General features: G+C 45.6%; 8 protein-coding genes across 8 annotated transcripts; 5 read left to right on the top strand and 3 right to left on the bottom strand.

Annotated features, from left to right (window-relative positions):
- Positions 1-903: 903 nt before the first annotated feature.
- Positions 904-3,340, top strand: LOC117137311 (C3 and PZP-like alpha-2-macroglobulin domain-containing protein 8). Its single transcript, XM_033298691.1, has 3 exons — positions 904-990; positions 1,919-2,320; positions 2,644-3,340. Exons 1-3 carry the CDS (start codon positions 981-983, stop codon positions 3,120-3,122), a joined length of 891 nt encoding a protein of 296 aa, XP_033154582.1. The 5' UTR covers positions 904-980; the 3' UTR covers positions 3,123-3,340.
- A 1,023-nt stretch (positions 3,341-4,363) lies between these two features.
- Positions 4,364-5,665, top strand: LOC117137310 (acidic mammalian chitinase). The gene is made up of 3 exons (XM_033298690.1): positions 4,364-4,446; positions 4,519-4,960; positions 5,023-5,665. Exons 1-3 carry the CDS (start codon positions 4,386-4,388, stop codon positions 5,624-5,626), a joined length of 1,107 nt encoding a protein of 368 aa, XP_033154581.1. The 5' UTR covers positions 4,364-4,385; the 3' UTR covers positions 5,627-5,665.
- Positions 5,666-6,552: 887 nt separating this feature from the next.
- On the top strand, positions 6,553-8,225 carry LOC117136685 (acidic mammalian chitinase). The gene is made up of 5 exons (XM_033297696.1): positions 6,553-6,654; positions 6,717-6,893; positions 6,948-7,218; positions 7,274-7,482; positions 7,539-8,225. Exons 1-5 carry the CDS (start codon positions 6,585-6,587, stop codon positions 8,186-8,188), a joined length of 1,377 nt encoding a protein of 458 aa, XP_033153587.1. The 5' UTR covers positions 6,553-6,584; the 3' UTR covers positions 8,189-8,225.
- Positions 8,226-8,639: 414 nt separating this feature from the next.
- On the top strand, positions 8,640-10,447 carry LOC117136306 (chitinase-3-like protein 1). Its single transcript, XM_033297153.1, has 4 exons — positions 8,640-8,864; positions 8,917-9,093; positions 9,151-9,418; positions 9,477-10,447. Exons 1-4 carry the CDS (start codon positions 8,798-8,800, stop codon positions 10,375-10,377), a joined length of 1,413 nt encoding a protein of 470 aa, XP_033153044.1. The 5' UTR covers positions 8,640-8,797; the 3' UTR covers positions 10,378-10,447.
- LOC117136305 (chitinase-3-like protein 1) lies at positions 10,389-11,997 on the bottom strand. The gene is made up of 3 exons (XM_033297152.1): positions 11,891-11,997; positions 11,374-11,830; positions 10,389-11,315 (listed from the first exon to the last, which is right to left on the bottom strand). The coding sequence occupies exons 1-3, from the start codon at positions 11,973-11,975 to the stop codon at positions 10,427-10,429; spliced, it is 1,431 nt and encodes a 476-aa protein (XP_033153043.1). The 5' UTR covers positions 11,976-11,997; the 3' UTR covers positions 10,389-10,426.
- Positions 11,998-12,011: 14 nt separating this feature from the next.
- On the bottom strand, positions 12,012-12,816 carry LOC117136309 (39S ribosomal protein L54, mitochondrial). The gene is made up of 3 exons (XM_033297156.1): positions 12,609-12,816; positions 12,418-12,551; positions 12,012-12,356 (listed from the first exon to the last, which is right to left on the bottom strand). Exons 1-3 carry the CDS (start codon positions 12,709-12,711, stop codon positions 12,195-12,197), a joined length of 399 nt encoding a protein of 132 aa, XP_033153047.1. The 5' UTR covers positions 12,712-12,816; the 3' UTR covers positions 12,012-12,194.
- A 265-nt stretch (positions 12,817-13,081) lies between these two features.
- On the top strand, positions 13,082-13,843 carry LOC117136308. The gene is made up of 2 exons (XM_033297155.1): positions 13,082-13,451; positions 13,509-13,843. Exons 1-2 carry the CDS (start codon positions 13,163-13,165, stop codon positions 13,730-13,732), a joined length of 513 nt encoding a protein of 170 aa, XP_033153046.1. The 5' UTR covers positions 13,082-13,162; the 3' UTR covers positions 13,733-13,843.
- A 262-nt stretch (positions 13,844-14,105) lies between these two features.
- Positions 14,106-15,853, bottom strand: LOC117136307 (F-actin-capping protein subunit alpha). The gene is made up of 3 exons (XM_033297154.1): positions 15,363-15,853; positions 15,072-15,241; positions 14,106-15,013 (listed from the first exon to the last, which is right to left on the bottom strand). Exons 1-3 carry the CDS (start codon positions 15,601-15,603, stop codon positions 14,564-14,566), a joined length of 861 nt encoding a protein of 286 aa, XP_033153045.1. The 5' UTR covers positions 15,604-15,853; the 3' UTR covers positions 14,106-14,563.
- Between the last annotated feature and the right edge of the window lie 539 nt (positions 15,854-16,392).

Here is a 16,392-nt window from a genome sequence, read left to right as displayed (position 1 = left end):
CTGTGAAATCATTGGCAGTAGCTTTTGATGCCCTGGTTTGGATACCCATGTGACCGCACAATATAAAACCGGCACATGACGCGAAAATAAGTGACGACACTAACGGAAAACGAAGGCGAACCACAAGTTGATCGAATAGAATGTACCCTAGCTGAAATGGAAGTTATTCGTATATTTTAGACGCATGGAACATCATAATGTATAGAAGTAAACCTTAAACATCTTTAATGCCCAAAAAATTCTTTATTTTAAGATCAACCAATGCTTTTAACCAATTTATAGCTCATTATTTATTAGATTTTACTATTCCCTTTTTTGAAATAGGTAACATCATTAAGTGCCTTGCATACTAATTGTATAACTGGCATACAGTAGTAAATAGTAAATATTTTTTCGCACAGCGATACGAAAATTATCATGCCCATAGAAAAAACGTTTTAGCAATAAAAGCTTGCTTATGGTTCTGATGACTAAGCAGCAGCTTTTGGGCAACCTGAGTCATAGACCTCTTAAGCAAAACTAGGTGACAAAACTACTTCAGTTATACCGAAACTTAAATGCTCTTCCCACGAGGCGAACCAAGGAACAACAAGTTATAAAAGGAATTACAATTATCTAATACTTTGCACATGTACAAAATAATTGTTACTAGCTAGTTTTAGTTTTAGTTTATATTTGTTCCCAAAAATATTTACATTTAAGAAAAATAATTGTTTTTAAAATAATTAAAGATAAGCCCTACCCATGTGCAGTATACCGCTATGTGAATAAGTTACCTATTCGAACTGGTACAGTTCAAATACTTTCTATATGGCCAACGATCTCCCACTTTGCAAGTGAGAGCGCCAAAGCTCTTGGAGCTTTTACTCTCTCACCGTCTCGGTTTTTTAGCGGTGCTTACCTCGCCGGCATTTGGGCTCCATTGGGGCAGTTTGAATCAGAATCTCAGTAAGCGAACATCGTTGATTGAAACAGCAATCATGCCAATCGGTGAGTTTCCCAGTGGGTGTTGGTGTGGGTGGAGTGCCCTGAGCAGTTGGATAATGGAATGGATAATTGGGTGAATTTAAAGATAGGGAAATGTGCGGCCAAATTTTTGGCCCACGACCAAAATAAAATTGTGTCGTCCAATTCCTAGAATCGAAACATCCCATTCTCTATCTATGCTGTTTTTTTACCAGTGGAAAATACAAGAAACTTTCACCTTGTGATCGTCCAGATTCAATTAACGGCAATATGCTATACATTTTGGACTGCCTTTTTTTTGGCTTAATTTATGACCCATCGAATTGATTCTCGACCCAAGGTGTCCGAAAATGTTCACCATCTGCGATGAGTCACTGGTCTTCGCCTTGAACTCCGGCAATAATCAATAGGAATTCAGCAAGGGTGACCCTCGGGGGGTCAGACGAAAGATGCACCTCCAATGATGTCATGCGAAATAATGCTGCTTGAGAAACAATTCGTGTAATCTATTCAAAGCGAATAGCACAACCTCGCATATATCTGGGCAAATGTTTGTCGCTCGAGTGGCATTAGAGCCGGCTCAGAGCTCGGAGCTCAGAACTCGAAATTAAGCTTGAGTGGAATTAGCTAGAACAATTTGTTGCGAAGAACCGATGGCGATCTAAATGACATCATGCGAATGGCGTTAATAAGCAGGCGAAAACAAAAACAGACGCTAAACATGCTGATATATGTATATCTTCGTGGAAACCTAACAAACATAAAAATAGCTACGAATTCTTTCCAGTTCAAGTATTTTTTATGACAACATTCTCATGTTTGAGGTTGTTAATTCAAACCTCAAAACTTTCCCACCTCTCAAAGTAGTAGTGGGTACAGTTGGCTCCGAAAGACGTAGCCGAGTGTACAGTTGCCTCTGAGAATTTGTACTAATATGCCGTCTCTTTTGCAGAAGTCAACACCCCCGATAAGTTGGAGTACCAATTCTTCCCCGCCAGCGGTGGAGTCTTTACCTTCAAGGTACGTTCTCCCAAGGATGCTCATTTGGCCCTGACACCCGCGCCCGAGGAGAACGGCCCCATTTTCGAGATCTTCCTGGGAGGATGGGAGAACACCAAGTCGGTGATCCGCAAGGACCGCCAAAAGCCCGAGGTCGCTGAGGTGCCCACTCCGGGCATCCTGGATGCCGGAGAGTTCCGTGGCTTTTGGGTGCGCTGGTACGACAACGTTATCACCGTTGGCCGCGAAGGAGACGCCGCCGCCTTCCTTTCCTACGATGCTGGTAGCCTGTTCCCGGTCAACTTCGTCGGCATCTGCACGGGATGGGGTGCCAGCGGCACCTGGCTGATTGATGGTGAGTTTGCACTCGGTTCCACGCCTTTTCTATTAAACGGCCAGTACAGGTGTTTACCCTCTCTGATTAGTTTGCCCATCGTAATGATCTAAGTGAGCTATTGTCCCACAGCTGATCAATGGAATCTATTGTCTATTGTTGCAAATTCAGCTGCTTCAGTTTGAACATCGAGTATTACTGTACCCGCTACTCGTAGAGTTGCTGATCAATAACACTTAATTGCTCTCCAAGACTATATCTTTGCTATGAATATCTATTGGTCTATTATATATGTATAAGATTCATTTCATGAATTTCTGACAAATTCCTGTTTTTCTCTGCAGAGTCCGCTCCATCGGCTCCCGTCATGGGCTTCGCCGCTCCCACTGGAAGCGGACCAGGATGCTGGGTGCCTGCCGCCAATGGAGAAGTGCCACCCAACGCACTGGAGGGAGGATTCGACAGCAGCGAGCAGTTGTACATCGCCCGTGCCCGCCATGAGGGCGACCTCATTCCCGGCAAGCTGCATCCCTCCCACGGAGTGACCTACGTGGCCTGGGGAGGCGGTGAGCACGGCCACGCTGAATACGAGGTGCTGTGCGCCGGCGGCGGCCAGTGGGTGCCCGTGGATGCCGGAAACATCCCGCCCAACGCCCTGCCCGCCGGAGAGACCGCCGAGGGCGAGCCGCTCTTCATCGGCCGTGCCACCCACGACGGAACCATCACTGTGGGCAAGGTGCAGCCCTCCCACGGATGCTGCTACATTCCGTACGGCGGCGAGGAGCTGGCCTACAAGGAGTTCGAGATCTATGTGGCCAACTAAGCCACGGATCGAATGTCCAACGCACTGAAACCACACGTTTTATGATAAATCAGTTAATCTGAGCGCTTTACAGTTCAACTGGTCGCAGAAATTTTATTTTATTTATATGTGCATTTCTACTCAAAACTGTTGGAGAATCTCTATATTATGTCGAAAAGTTTATTACATTGTTCACCGAAATTGGTTAATAAACAATAAATATGTTTAAGAAAATAACATATCTGAAATAGGCACTTATTTGCATTTGTTAAGCTTGGAAATAAATCTTAAATAAGCTACAATAGATGCTTTAATTTTTCAAAAGTGTTAAGACTAGTTGCATTTTTTATCGCAATCATTAATCACCTTTTAATCCATTTGTACTCAATGAGATAAGTATCAAAAATGCTTTATTTTTAATGAAATCACTCGTGGTACTATCTTAAGACGAGTGCAATGACTGAAATCTATAGATTAGTTTAAGCAGCCCATTCAAAATAATTTACTACCACTCAATGAAAATCTTTTCCTAATCTCATTATCAGTGAACCCATAAACCACTCATACGACTAAAAATAGTTAAACAAACAAAGTCAGTTGAAATGTTGGCGGTACAAAGAACACATTGCTATATAGCTATTTGTTTTATTGTCCTATTTAAATTTCAATTAAGGGTATAACTTAGTCGGCTTAGTCTATCAACTATATTAAAGTCAGTAACCAGCATGCGAAGTTTTTAGGTCAGTAACTAACCTTTTTATGTTTCTTTGAACACCTGGTTTTGAAATGTCTTTAAAATAATCATATTTACAGACCCAAAAATACCCTTCTGCCAACTGGCAGCTTAAAAAAAATATAATAGTTTTTATTAAATTGGTCTCCTTGATTTGAAATAAAGTTTTGGACACAAGCTTAAGATACTTATCAACTTAAAATCTGATTAAAAATATTAAAGAACAAAGTATTCATGTTTCTATTAAACCTAATATGCCTTTATGACCTAAGTTTCCCAAATATTACCAAAATTGTAAATATTGAAGCACCTCTTGAGAGAATTTACAACTGAAGGGATAGTAAACAAAAAATGAATCTGTACTTGAGATACAGATACCGGTCGCTAGTATAAATATTAAAATTCAAAGCACGCGACGAAGACCCAATAAATTTGTCCGACAAGTGGAGTGGAGTAGCCGACACACCTGAGAAAGATAAGGGTATTGATAAGATCGGTGCGGAAGGGTATAAATACCTCGATGGAACAAGAACCAATAAGCATTTCGTGCAATGGGAAAGTTATTGGCACTACTCGCAGTCCTCTGCCTTAGCCAGGTTATCGGTGCTGAACGTAAGTATTATCTGGGGGTGAATATGATGTTGGACTAAATGTTAATCGATCTGTATTCCTGGCAAAATCCAGGCATCGTCAACTGCTACTGGGGCACCTGGGCCAACTACCGCAGCGGCAATGGCAAGTTCGATGTGTCCAACATCGATGCCGGTCTGTGCACCCATCTGAGCTACTCCTTCTTCGGAATCAACGACAATGGTGAGATCCAATCCCTGGACACCTGGCTGGACTACGATCTGGGCTTTATCAACCAGGCGATCAGCCTGAAGAACCAGAACTCCAACCTGAAGGTCCTGGCCGTGGTCGGCGGCTGGAACGAGGGCTCCACCAAGTACTCCTCGATGTCCGGCGATTGGTACAAGCGCCAGAACTTCATCAACTCCGCCCTGAACCTGCTGCGCAACCATGGCTTCGATGGTCTGGATCTGGACTGGGAGTACCCCAACCAGCGTGGTGGCAACTGGAACGATCGTGCCAACTTTGTGACTCTGCTGCGCGAGATTAAGGAGGCGTGAGTAGACGAGGAGTCACTCTTGAAACGTACATTAGAATTAGGTGATTTATGTCCTGTAGGTTCGCTCCCTACGGCTATGAGTTGGGTATTGCCGTGGGCGCCGGTGAGTCATTGGCCAGTGCATCCTACGAGATCGCCAACATTGCTCAGCAGGTTGACTTTATCAACGTGATGACCTACGACTTTGCCATGGCCTCCGATGGCCAGACCGGTTTCAATGCCCCCCAGTGGGCCGTGGAGAACGCCATCAACTTCTGGCTGAGCCAGGGTGCTCCAGCCAACAAGCTGGTGCTCGGCGTGGGCACTTACGGACGCTCCTTCCAGCTGTCGGACTCCTCCCAGAACTGGCCGGGTGCACCGTGCCGCGGTGAGGGCGCCGCTGGATCCTACACCGGCTCTACCGGCTACTTGGGCTACAACGAGATCTGCCAGAACAACTGGCACACCATCTTCGACTACGGCAATGCCGCTCCCTACGCCTACTCCGGCGATCAGTGGGTGAGCTTCGACAACGTGCTCAGTGTCCAGTACAAGATGGACTTTGCTCTGTCCAAGGGTCTGGCCGGTGCCATGATCTGGTCTCTGGAGACGGACGACTACCGCGGTCTGTGCGGTGAGACCTATCCTCTGCTCAAGACCATCAACAGGAAGCTGCGTTGGTAAAAGGGAAATACAATTGTTAAGAATAAATGTTTGAAAAATGAAAAACACTGCTTTTTGTGACTTTGGGATATGTTTTTAAAGTTATTTCAAAAGAAGTCTTAAGGAAATTCAGATCTATTTTTATGGAAACCTTTTAAACTGGCAGTAAGCATATCTGTAAAAAACTATAAATGAGCTCGGAGAAATTTTAAAATAATGAAAATCATTTCTCGGGATTTAGTATCCTGTTCCAGAATCCTTCGAAATCTGTATCCCCTTGAATTAGAATAAAAAATGTATTGATTGATTACATGTGTAAACTAATTATTTATTTTTAGTCTTAGATTATATTTCGTTTAGTTATAATTTGGCTATATATAACTTTACAACAATATGTTTCATTTAGCATCAAATGGATGTAAAAGTTCTCATGTATTGCATTCTTTGATGCTATGTTTAAACACATACCAACTACCCATGTTTCCTACAGTTCGTTATATTTTCCTGTGATGTCAGTAGTTCTACATTTCTAGTTAAAAGTATAAATCATGAATAAATAAATGTGCTTCTTTTGTTATTCATCGAATAAAAGTTTATTTTTTTAATTTACTCTAAATGAAGTGACTGAATGAGTAGCTAGCAACAGTTTGAGTCACATTCCAGGACGATGATAAAATGTTTCTTCGAGTGGGGTACGATACGATTGGCAATCCGCAAATCTCAAGATGCACTTAAAATTGAGATTTATATGCATAATATAATGTACGAGTATAGATATAGGTCACTTGTCGTTTCAGTTTCCTCACCGAGTGCAATATATTAGACTTTTGTTTTCTATTTCAGCGATTTCCTATGTGAAGTGGCGATTTATCAACGCCGACGATGTTTCACCGATAAGAAATTTGCTGGGGAGCGGCCTATATAAACTTGGAACCATGATACGCAGAGCTATTGTTACCATTAACCTACGAAGTGCAGGATGAAGTTAGTATCGATTTGGGCCTTGGCAGCACTTTGCCTTTGCCTTGGACAAGTGGCCAGCAGCGAGAGTGAGTAGTTGATGGTGTTTGCCTGGGAATCGGAATCTCATTGGATCCTTCTCATCCTGCAGAGCTGCTTAACTGCTACTGGGGCACGTGGGCCAACTACCGTCCCGGAGATGGAAAGTTCACACCCTCGGACATCGATCCCTCCCTGTGCACACACATCAGCTACACCTTCTTCGGAATCAGCGATGCCGGCGAGTTCAAGTCCCTGGACACCTGGCTGGACATGGACGATGGACTGGGTAAGCTATGCCTTTGAAGCTAGGAAAGATTAATGAAGTGGTATTTCCACACAGGCTTTATTAGCCAGACGATTGCTCTGAAGCAGCGCAACCCAAACCTCAAGATTTTGGCGGTGGTTGGTGGCTGGAATGAAGGTTCCACCAAATACTCGGCCATGGCCGCCGATCCTGCCAAGCGTGCCACCTTCGTCTCCACTTCCCTGGCTTTCATTCAGCAGTACGGCTTTGATGGTTTGGATTTGGATTGGGAGTACCCTGGACAGCGCGGAGGCAGTGAAGCGGATCGCGAGAACTTTGTAACTCTGCTGCGCGAGATTAAGGAAACGTAGGTGGAATCCTTAATTCCTTGCAACTTAATGACATGTATTAATCCCCGACAGCTACGATCAGTATGGCTTAGAGCTGGGTATTGCTGTCGGTGCCTCCGAGAAATCGGCCAGCATCTCATACGACATTCCGGCCATTTCGCAGCACTTGACTTTCATTAACGTCATGACCTACGACTTCCACATGGCTCTGGATGGCTATCTGGGTCTGAACGCTCCTCTGCCCGAGGTCGCCGAATCCATTGACTACTGGCTTTCTCATGGTGAGTTAACCAGTCTCGGAATCTAGTTATTAAACTAATGAATCATGCCTACCTAGGTGCGCCCGCCGAGAAGCTTATCCTGGGCATTGGCTTCTACGGACACAGCTACCAGATGTCCGATAGCTCACAGAACTGGCCCGGAGCTGCGTGCATTGGTCCCGGATCTGCTGGCGTCTACACGCGGGAGAACGGCTTCCTGGGCTACCACGAGATCTGCCTGAACAACTGGCAAACCGTGTTCGATCAGGAGAACGGTGCTCCATATGCCTTCCAGGGTGATCAGTGGATCGGCTATGACAATCCCGAAAGCATCCAGCTGAAGATGCAGCTGGTCGAGTCCCGCAATCTGGGTGGTGCCATGATGTGGTCCATTGAGACAGATGATTTCCGTGGTCTCTGCGGCGAGTCCTATCCCCTGTTGAAGACGATGAACCGTGCTTTGGGCAGGGAAGTGAATGGAGGAGGTGGAGGCGGCGGAGGAGGAAGTGTTACTCCCTCTCCAACGGCTGCTCCCACTCCGGCACCCACTCCGGCTTCCACTCCCGGTGGTGGAAGCGGTGGCAACGGGTGTGGCCAAGATGGTTTCTTTGTTGTGGAAGGCGACTGCAATAAGTTCTACCAGTGCATCGGTGGCGTCCGTTACGACTTCCAATGCGGAGCAGGGCTGTGCTTCAATACCAGTAGCTTCACTTGCGACTGGCCGTAAAATATCGATTAAATGAATAGCATATGAAAATAAACAAACATGGCACTTAAACAAGAAATCATTTATTTTTCAAGTGGTCCACACAGCGAATTGTATATTATTAATGCATATTTATGGCTACCGGTATGCCGATTAGATTTAGTTTCCTAAATTCACTAACATTTACATTGAAGAAGTTAGTCACTCGGGGAAAATCATGAAATACACGCCGTGAAGCAAGTGCATATGATTCAATTTCAATATTGAAATAATGATAAAGCCTTGTTAACAAGAAACCATATTAATGAAAACACAGGTGAGTTAACGTGTTTTGTTTATCACAATGTGCACTTATGGCCATGACAAAGGAAGTAAAAGAACGCCATATATTTATTATCTTTTTAAAGCGAAAGTTCATTAAGTATAAGACAGGATTATAAATATTCAGTTAGCTATGCGTTTTCAGTCTAGAAAACACACCGTGTAAAAAAAACACGCAACTTAAAACACTTTTACTCGTCCGAAAACAAATTTAAACATTATTTTAGCTTACTTGACCACTTTAATTAATCTACAATTAGAAAAAAATTATATAAATTTTCAGTTAAAAGCGTTAGGTTAACTTACGCCATGACTTATTTTCAGTATGTCTTTATCATAATGACATTTCTGATATGCGGTTGTATAGCAAAAGAGTGTAAGTAGATTCTAAAACTATTCTTTCAAATATTTTACAAAAATATCTGCAGATAATGTGTTTTGTCAATATGATTTGGGCTCCTACTACTACAAAGGACGCGGTCAATTCTTTGAGTGGCACTTGGACTCCAGACTGTGCACCCACTTGGTCCTTGGTTCTGGAGTAGGTGTGGATGGGAAGACCGGGAAAATGAGGATCACTGACAAGATTCTGCTACTGGAGAAGGGTAAGTATTTTATTTAAATAAATATGAGATTTCATATAAATAACTCCTATTTAATAGACAAGCTGAGCAGCGTTAAAACCATGAAGTGGGATAGCATTAGGAAGGTAATGTTTACCATCGGTGGTTGGGAGGAGGACTCCAGCTCGTTTTCCCGCATGGTGTCCTCTCCCAAGAAGCGGGACAATTTCTATAGCTCTATATTGGAGTTCATGTTCAAGTGGGGATTCGATGGCGTCCAAATCGATTGGCGCTATCCCACTCTGCTGGGTGGTCACCCAGAGGATCGCCAGAACTTTGTGATTCTGCTGGAGGAGCTGGGATTAATGTAAGTCCTTGTAGGGGTCCACTAAGTCATCTACAAAGTGCTTGCCCTCTTTCGTTAGCTTTCGGAAGAATCAGCTAATATTAATGGTGGCTGTGCTGGGACGAACAAACAAGCGCATCCTGGAAAGCTACAATATCCCCGAGATAGTAAAGAACTCGGACTTTGTCCATCTGATGTTGCACGACGAGCAGGATCCGTACCGCCTGCGCTTGGCTTACAATGCTCCTCTTGTGGGGTATGAAGACAGCGTGACCGATTCCATTATGCATTGGAAACGAAATGGAGGAGCACCAGAGAAGCTTATATTGGGCATTCCGCTATTCGTGCGCTCCTTCACCATGGATAGAAATCAATCGACAGTGGGATCCGCCTGCAAAGGACCCGGCAGACCGACTAAACTATCCCACCGTCCCGGCTTCATGACCTACAACGAGTGGTGCGTGCAGCAGTCCAAATGGAGCAGGAAGTTTGACCAGCTGGCCAAGGTGCCCTATGCCACAAGGGGTGATCAGTGGGTAAGCTACGAGAACCCGCGGAGCATCTGGGCCAAGATGCATCTGTTGCAGAAGCACAAGCTGGGTGGCGCCATGGCCTGGACCATTGACGTAGACGATTTCCGGGGCAGGTGTGGCGAGCAGCATGGATTGCTCCGTGTGATCTTCTCCGCCCTGGGCGACAAAAACGCCCTCACAACCGAGAAGCCGACCACAGAAGCCTCCGGACTGTGCCCACATGATGGCTTTAGCCGCGATGGTTGGGACTGCCGATTGTACCATGAGTGTCGCGATGGAGAAAGGATCTATTACGAGTGCCTCGAGGGTCAGTACTTCGACGAGAGCCAGGTCATGTGCCGCCCAGCCGCTGAGGTCAAGTGTGATGAGAACTTTGTCATTTGGCGACCGGGAATGCCCGTTTACAACTCCGACAACATGCCACTAAACCTAAAGATCGTGGAGTAGGTCCATAAAAATACACAAACCCCGTGACTTTTTTCTGGACAAATAAAATCTAACACTTTACTGATCCTGAGTAGTTACAACTGTTGGTGTCAAGGTCAAAGTTGAGTCCACTGGGACAATCAAAGTTGTGGGTCTTTCCGCCGCTGCAGTAGTAGAACTTGGAGCAGTTGTCCGGATCACGAACATATCCTGCAGGCGTGTCAGCTGGACAACTGAATCCTTCACTGGACTTTTCCTTGTTCGATTCGGTGGTCAGACCAGATGGTGTATTGCCGCCGAAGAGCACACGGTTGATTTCGTGAAGCAGGGGATAGGGCTGCTGTCCACAGGTGCCGCGGAAGTCATCCGATTCCAGCGACCAGATCATTATGCCACCCAGGTTGTTGTCCATCACATACTGCGCCTTGAGGGCCAAGCTACGTGGGTCCTCGTAGCCCACCCACTGGCGTTGCCTGTAGGCGTAAGGCACCTGCTGTGTGGCCTCCCATTTCTGTGTCCACTCCTCCTGCTCCATCATCTCACAGAGTTCGTTGTAACCCAGGACGCCCGGCTCACGGGAGTAGTTTCCTGCAATTCCCTTGCCGATATGCAGCGCTCCTGGCTGATTGCCCTCGGCGGTGGCTAACGTGAAGGAGCGCCCGTAGAAAGGAACTCCTAGGATCAGCTTTTCAGCCGGAGCACCTGCTTTCAGCCAATACTTGACCACGGCGTCCACGTTAAGCTGTTGTTGCCGTCCGGTAGAATCACTAGCATCCCTTTCAGCAGCGTACAGTGGAGCATTGATGCCCACCACCTGGTCCCACGGTCCGTGGAGGTCGTAGGCCATCACATTAATGAGGTCCAGATACGGAACAACAGCCGGAATGTCGTACGATATTTCGGCGGAGAATTGTGCGGAGCCCACGGCAGCACTGAGCAGGAAACCAAAGGGTTCCAAGCTGAGAAGGCGTTAAGGGTCAGAAAATGGGCAGCACATACAACTCCTTCTTATCTTACCCCTCTTTCAACTCCTTTAAAAAGGTAACATAGTTCGAGCGATCCTCGTTATCCAGACTGTGACGCTGTCCAGGATACTCCCAATCCAGATCTAGGCCATCGAAACCATGGCGCTGCAGAAACCTGACCACATCATCCACGAACTTTTCACGCTTCGAGGGATCACGGGCCACCACTGAGAATCGCTTGGAACCCTCGTTCCAACCACCCACGGCCACGAGCGTCTTCAACACGGGATTCTTTAGCTTGAGGGCATTAAAACTCTTGATATTTCCGCGTCCACTATTCTCCTCAAGATCCAGATAGGCGTCGATCACCCGCAGCTGGCCCGTCTCTTCGATGCCCAGGAAGGCGTAGATAAGGTGGGTGCACAAAAACGGATCAATATCCTCCACACCGAACTTCCCCAGACCAGGTCGATAAACGGACCAAGTGCCCTGGTAGCAGACAACGTTCTCTGCAATGTGATTTCACTGATAGTCCGGGAGAAATGGCCATCTATTATACTGTTACATACTTGAAGAGTTGCTTTGTGCAGAAGATGATGCTGCCATCAGGATTACCCCGAGGAGCAGCTTAACTAAACCAGATCCGCTCCACATTGCTTGACCACTAAATGAAAACTTCCCGCAACACCGTGACTTTTATAGCGCCTCAATTTTATGATAAGACGGTGTAATAAATGTATTTGCAGTTCGCTTTTAGCAAAATAACATGGTGTTTGCACACTTGTTGCTCAGGAGAGCATCGCAAACAACATGGGCCGCTGTGAGGGTCGGCTGTGTCTCCAAAATCAACGATAACACCTAGGGCTATGGGTTCTAGAACTTCTTTAGCTTGGACAGCTGATTGTTGCGCCGCAAGGCCAGTTTCCTCAGGCGGCGCCAGTACTGCTTGGAGTCGGGTTCCAGTTCATCCAGCGGAATGATGCGTTCCGTATTCAGCGTCCACAGCCAGTCGGGGTACTCCGCATCCGGTTTGATCTGTTCAGCAAGAATACTCATACAGAAGAGTGTAAAAAAGGAATTAAAAATTGGAACTCACCTTGACATCTTCTCCTGTTTTCAGGTAGTTACTGCCGCACACATAGTTCACCAGCTTGTTGGCATCCGTCTCCACGGGTATGACTTTCTTCTCCATGATGGGCCCCAGCTTGCCAAGCTTTTTCTTCTTGCCCGCTGTGGAACGCATTTACCATTAGTTGTTAACTATTTAACCTGGACGTGGATGCTCACCTGCCGCCGCCGGTTTGGCGGCATAAAAACGTGCCCAGTTTCCTATCGCTGGGGCTATCAATCGCTGCCTTGCCATCTGGAAAACTGCGGTTAGGCTGGTCATGTCTGCTATGTGCTTTATTTAATCCGTTTTCGTGACTTTAATTGAAAAACAAATGATAGATTACAGATAGATATTTACAAAACTGTCCGTTTTGTTGTATAATCCACTAACTGGAAATGTGGCATTGCAGCCCTGGTTATAAAGTATACGACCAGTCAGCTGATTTTTCAAAACAGAAACCTATCGAAATTGTTTTTAAATAAAGAGCCAGCTTTTAATGAGCCTTTTTATGATATGACTTTATTGTCACTAAGACCACATAATAATAGATGATGTTGTTATATTTTCTGTCAATAATTTACATAGAAATACATTTAGAGGTGGACTTTGGTGTTTATAAGTATTTTCACATAACGATATCGACCAGCTGTCATCGCTAATTCGACGCCGGCTGTAACGAATATTACACAAGTAACAGCAGCTAAATTGTAAATAAAAAAGCGTTAGCAAGATGGTTGGACTGAAATTTCCATCAAACCGAACACTGGGCAACATATGTGTCTACGGTGCGGTGGCCTCCATATCCGCTGTGATGTACATGAAATGGAAGATGGAGGATCGGGTGAAATCCGCAGAGTACTACAAACTGGCCTTGAAGGCACTGCGGAGCCATCGAGGAGCAGTTGGTCTGCTGGGCGAACCCATCAAGGACTCTGGCATCGATCTGTCCAACGCCAACAACAATTGCAATGCGGAGGAGGCGCGTTGTGAGGTGGCTGTGCGGGGCAGCAAGGATAAAGGTAAATCCATCGATTTTTAAAGCAGATCTGTAGCGTTTACCAACCCTCTATTTGCAGGAACTTTATACTTTTGGGCGTCCAATCAGCCGGATAGAGGCTGGCTGATCGACCGACTGGAGCTGGAAACAAAACTCAACCCGGAGAAACGCTTTTTGCTCAAAAAATCCGAGGAACTAACCTTCGATCTGCCCGAGAGTATAACCAAACTACCTGCCAAGCAAGTTGATTCCAATGTTATTCTATCCGAATCGGATCAGCAACCAGAAACACATTCAAAGTGACGACAATCCGAATGTCCGATTCAATTAGTTTATTCTCTTTAAATTTGACTAATTCAAGCAATCTTAAATGTTTTATAGTTATGTTATTTTAATTACAAATTTATTGTTTTTATAAAATCAAAGTCTTTAGTTATTGTTTGTCAATGGAGAGCTGGCAAAAATGATCAGTGGTTTAGCATAGTTAATATTCATGCTCATACTAGGTGGTGGTTGGCTGGTGAACAATCGGGAAAGCGGAAAACTTGAATGAGTGCTCCTAATGATACCACTTAAAATAGTCGAGAGTCGGCTGGTTGATCTTCAGAGACACGAAGAATTGACTGGCTCATCGAGAGCGCAGATCTCGAGCTTGATTCGTTTAAAATTAGAATAATACATAGGTCAGAGGACATGATAAAATCCGCGTTTAATGCTCTTCTTAAACGATAAAGGCGACAATTGGTGGCGATCGTGACGCAGACGAGGCGGCAGTGCATCGTTCACCGTCAGGCTAAAGTCATCCAAATCAATCAAATCGTCTCCGATCGTACTCGATATATGTAGTTATGTATACGCACTTTCGTCGTTGTATAACACAGTATAAATACAGGCCGTATATATATATAAGTAGGTATATGTTCGTATGTATATAGCCAATTACAGACATTTGCTTTTTCGGCAGGCACCTGCACCTGCCCGCCCTCGTATCTCGTATTCCTGCTACTTCGTTTCGGATGCTGTGGTGTTAATGCTGGTGATCGGTTCCTATGCTCGCTTGGCCATGGCAAGTGGAAGACTGTTGGGCCGCTTTGTCGACTGTGTCCGCTCCTCTTCCGCTTGCACCTCCTGGTCTTATTGCGTCTTCAGTTCCTTGCCAATGCTGTACGAGACGATTTTGCTCCAGTCGATCTTGGTCCTGGTGATGGGCAACTGGCGACGCATTGCCTTGAATGTCGTGTCCGACATCGTTTGATAGTTCTCCGAAATGGCCAGCTGGTACTCATTCTCGGCGTCCTCGATCAGACGGATCACCTCCTTGGCCACCTGCTGTTCGTTGCTGACCACCACGCTTTCGCGGCACTCCTTCGAGGACACCAGCTGGACGTTGCCGTCCTCGTAGTAGTGCACCTGCACCTTGAGCACACCCTTCAACTCGGCGGTTCCGCTGCCCGCCTGGAAGGTGACGTGCCACTGGGAGCGCCATCGGCCATTCCAGTAGTTCTTCGGCTGGAACTGATGGTCTTCGATGCAAATGGTCAGGGTGATCTGGTTACCCTGCGCCTTTCCAAAGACAGAGCTGACCTATAAAGATAATTGTGCGGATTATTGTAAGCAAAAGAGCGTTTCTCATTCAACTTACCCCGTGTCTATAATGACTGGCAGTGTAGGCGAGCGTCTCCAGGTCGAGGGCCGCCCTCCAGGGCTCCGCAGTGGCATCCGCCTCCACGTCCTGGTAGTCGGAAGCCTCTTTCCGGAGGTGGTCGTATTTGAAGGCTTGCTTTGTGCGCGGGTCGTAGAAGCGACCGTTTCCTGGAATGCAATTGCTTATCAGTGTGGGGCTCAAGATATCGACCGAAAGCCAAACAATGTGTGTAGGTGACTCATATGGTAGGCTTTGTCCATTTAAGGGCATTGATGGAACTCAACTCACCCAGATCGTTGTGTTCCGATATGATGGCGTTATGATCGGTGCCCTCGATGCGAACCGGAGTCAGCTGGTCCTTGTTGTATTGGGCGAAGGCGTGGCTAGCCCCATCCTTTAGCAGAGTGTCATTCTTGAGGAGCTCCCGCACATCGTTGAATACTTCGTTGAACTCGCCGGGCGGCGCATGTAGGATGAAGTCCGATACGATGCGCACCTTCTCCGCATCGGTGATCGGGGTCTGCTCCATAGTTCCACTGGTGATTCACGAAATCGGGGCTGGGCGGTTGTTTCGTTTGGTCTGGTTTCCCCTCCGATTCCTAGGGTTCTACCTCTCGACGGGATCTTCGTGTGGAGTTGTTGTACGTTGCGGTGTCGCTGGAACTCTTCCTTGACCGTTTTTTCGGCGCTGCAATCTTTTTTCTCCGCAATTAATGGGCCAAGACGATGACGATTCGGTTCACTTTTTTCTCACTCTTTGCTAGGGATGGGAAATATTTGTGTACCTGTACCGGATGCGATTCACCGTATTTTACAGTCGGTCTACACAGTTCCATAATCCGACGGGTGAATGGCAAAACTTATGGCGCGTTACTTGAATTGCATGCTTATTAATTGTTAACGATGTAAAATTTAATAAATTATAGAAATGGCATTTCGAGACTAATAAATAATATGGGCAGTTCAAAACCAAACTCAATCAGACCCTTTTTAAAGCAAATTATGATATGTTGGTAGCTAATCTTGGTTATTAAATGTTTTTCAGTTATATTGAAGAAAATTTGTGATCAGGCTATTTAAAATTAGCCTAAATTTGTGAAGAATAGTTGTTAATAATTAAATTTGATAGGCTTAGCTGGTCCTTTTTTAACTTCCTGCTTCCATTTTAAATTGATTCTCATCAAAATATTTATCGAGAAGTGTATACAGGGTATAGTATCGATAAGACGAAAACATCGAGAATATTAACCGTTATTTATCGATGACTGAGGAATCGAAGGTGTCTAACATCTCCAATGCCGCCCGTTGTTTTTGTTGC

This window comes from Drosophila mauritiana, chromosome 2R (genome assembly GCF_004382145.1).
Source record: "Drosophila mauritiana strain mau12 chromosome 2R, ASM438214v1, whole genome shotgun sequence".
In the NCBI taxonomy this organism is placed as follows: domain Eukaryota; kingdom Metazoa; phylum Arthropoda; class Insecta; order Diptera; family Drosophilidae; genus Drosophila; species Drosophila mauritiana.
This window is presented reverse-complemented; position numbering and strand designations above follow the sequence as displayed.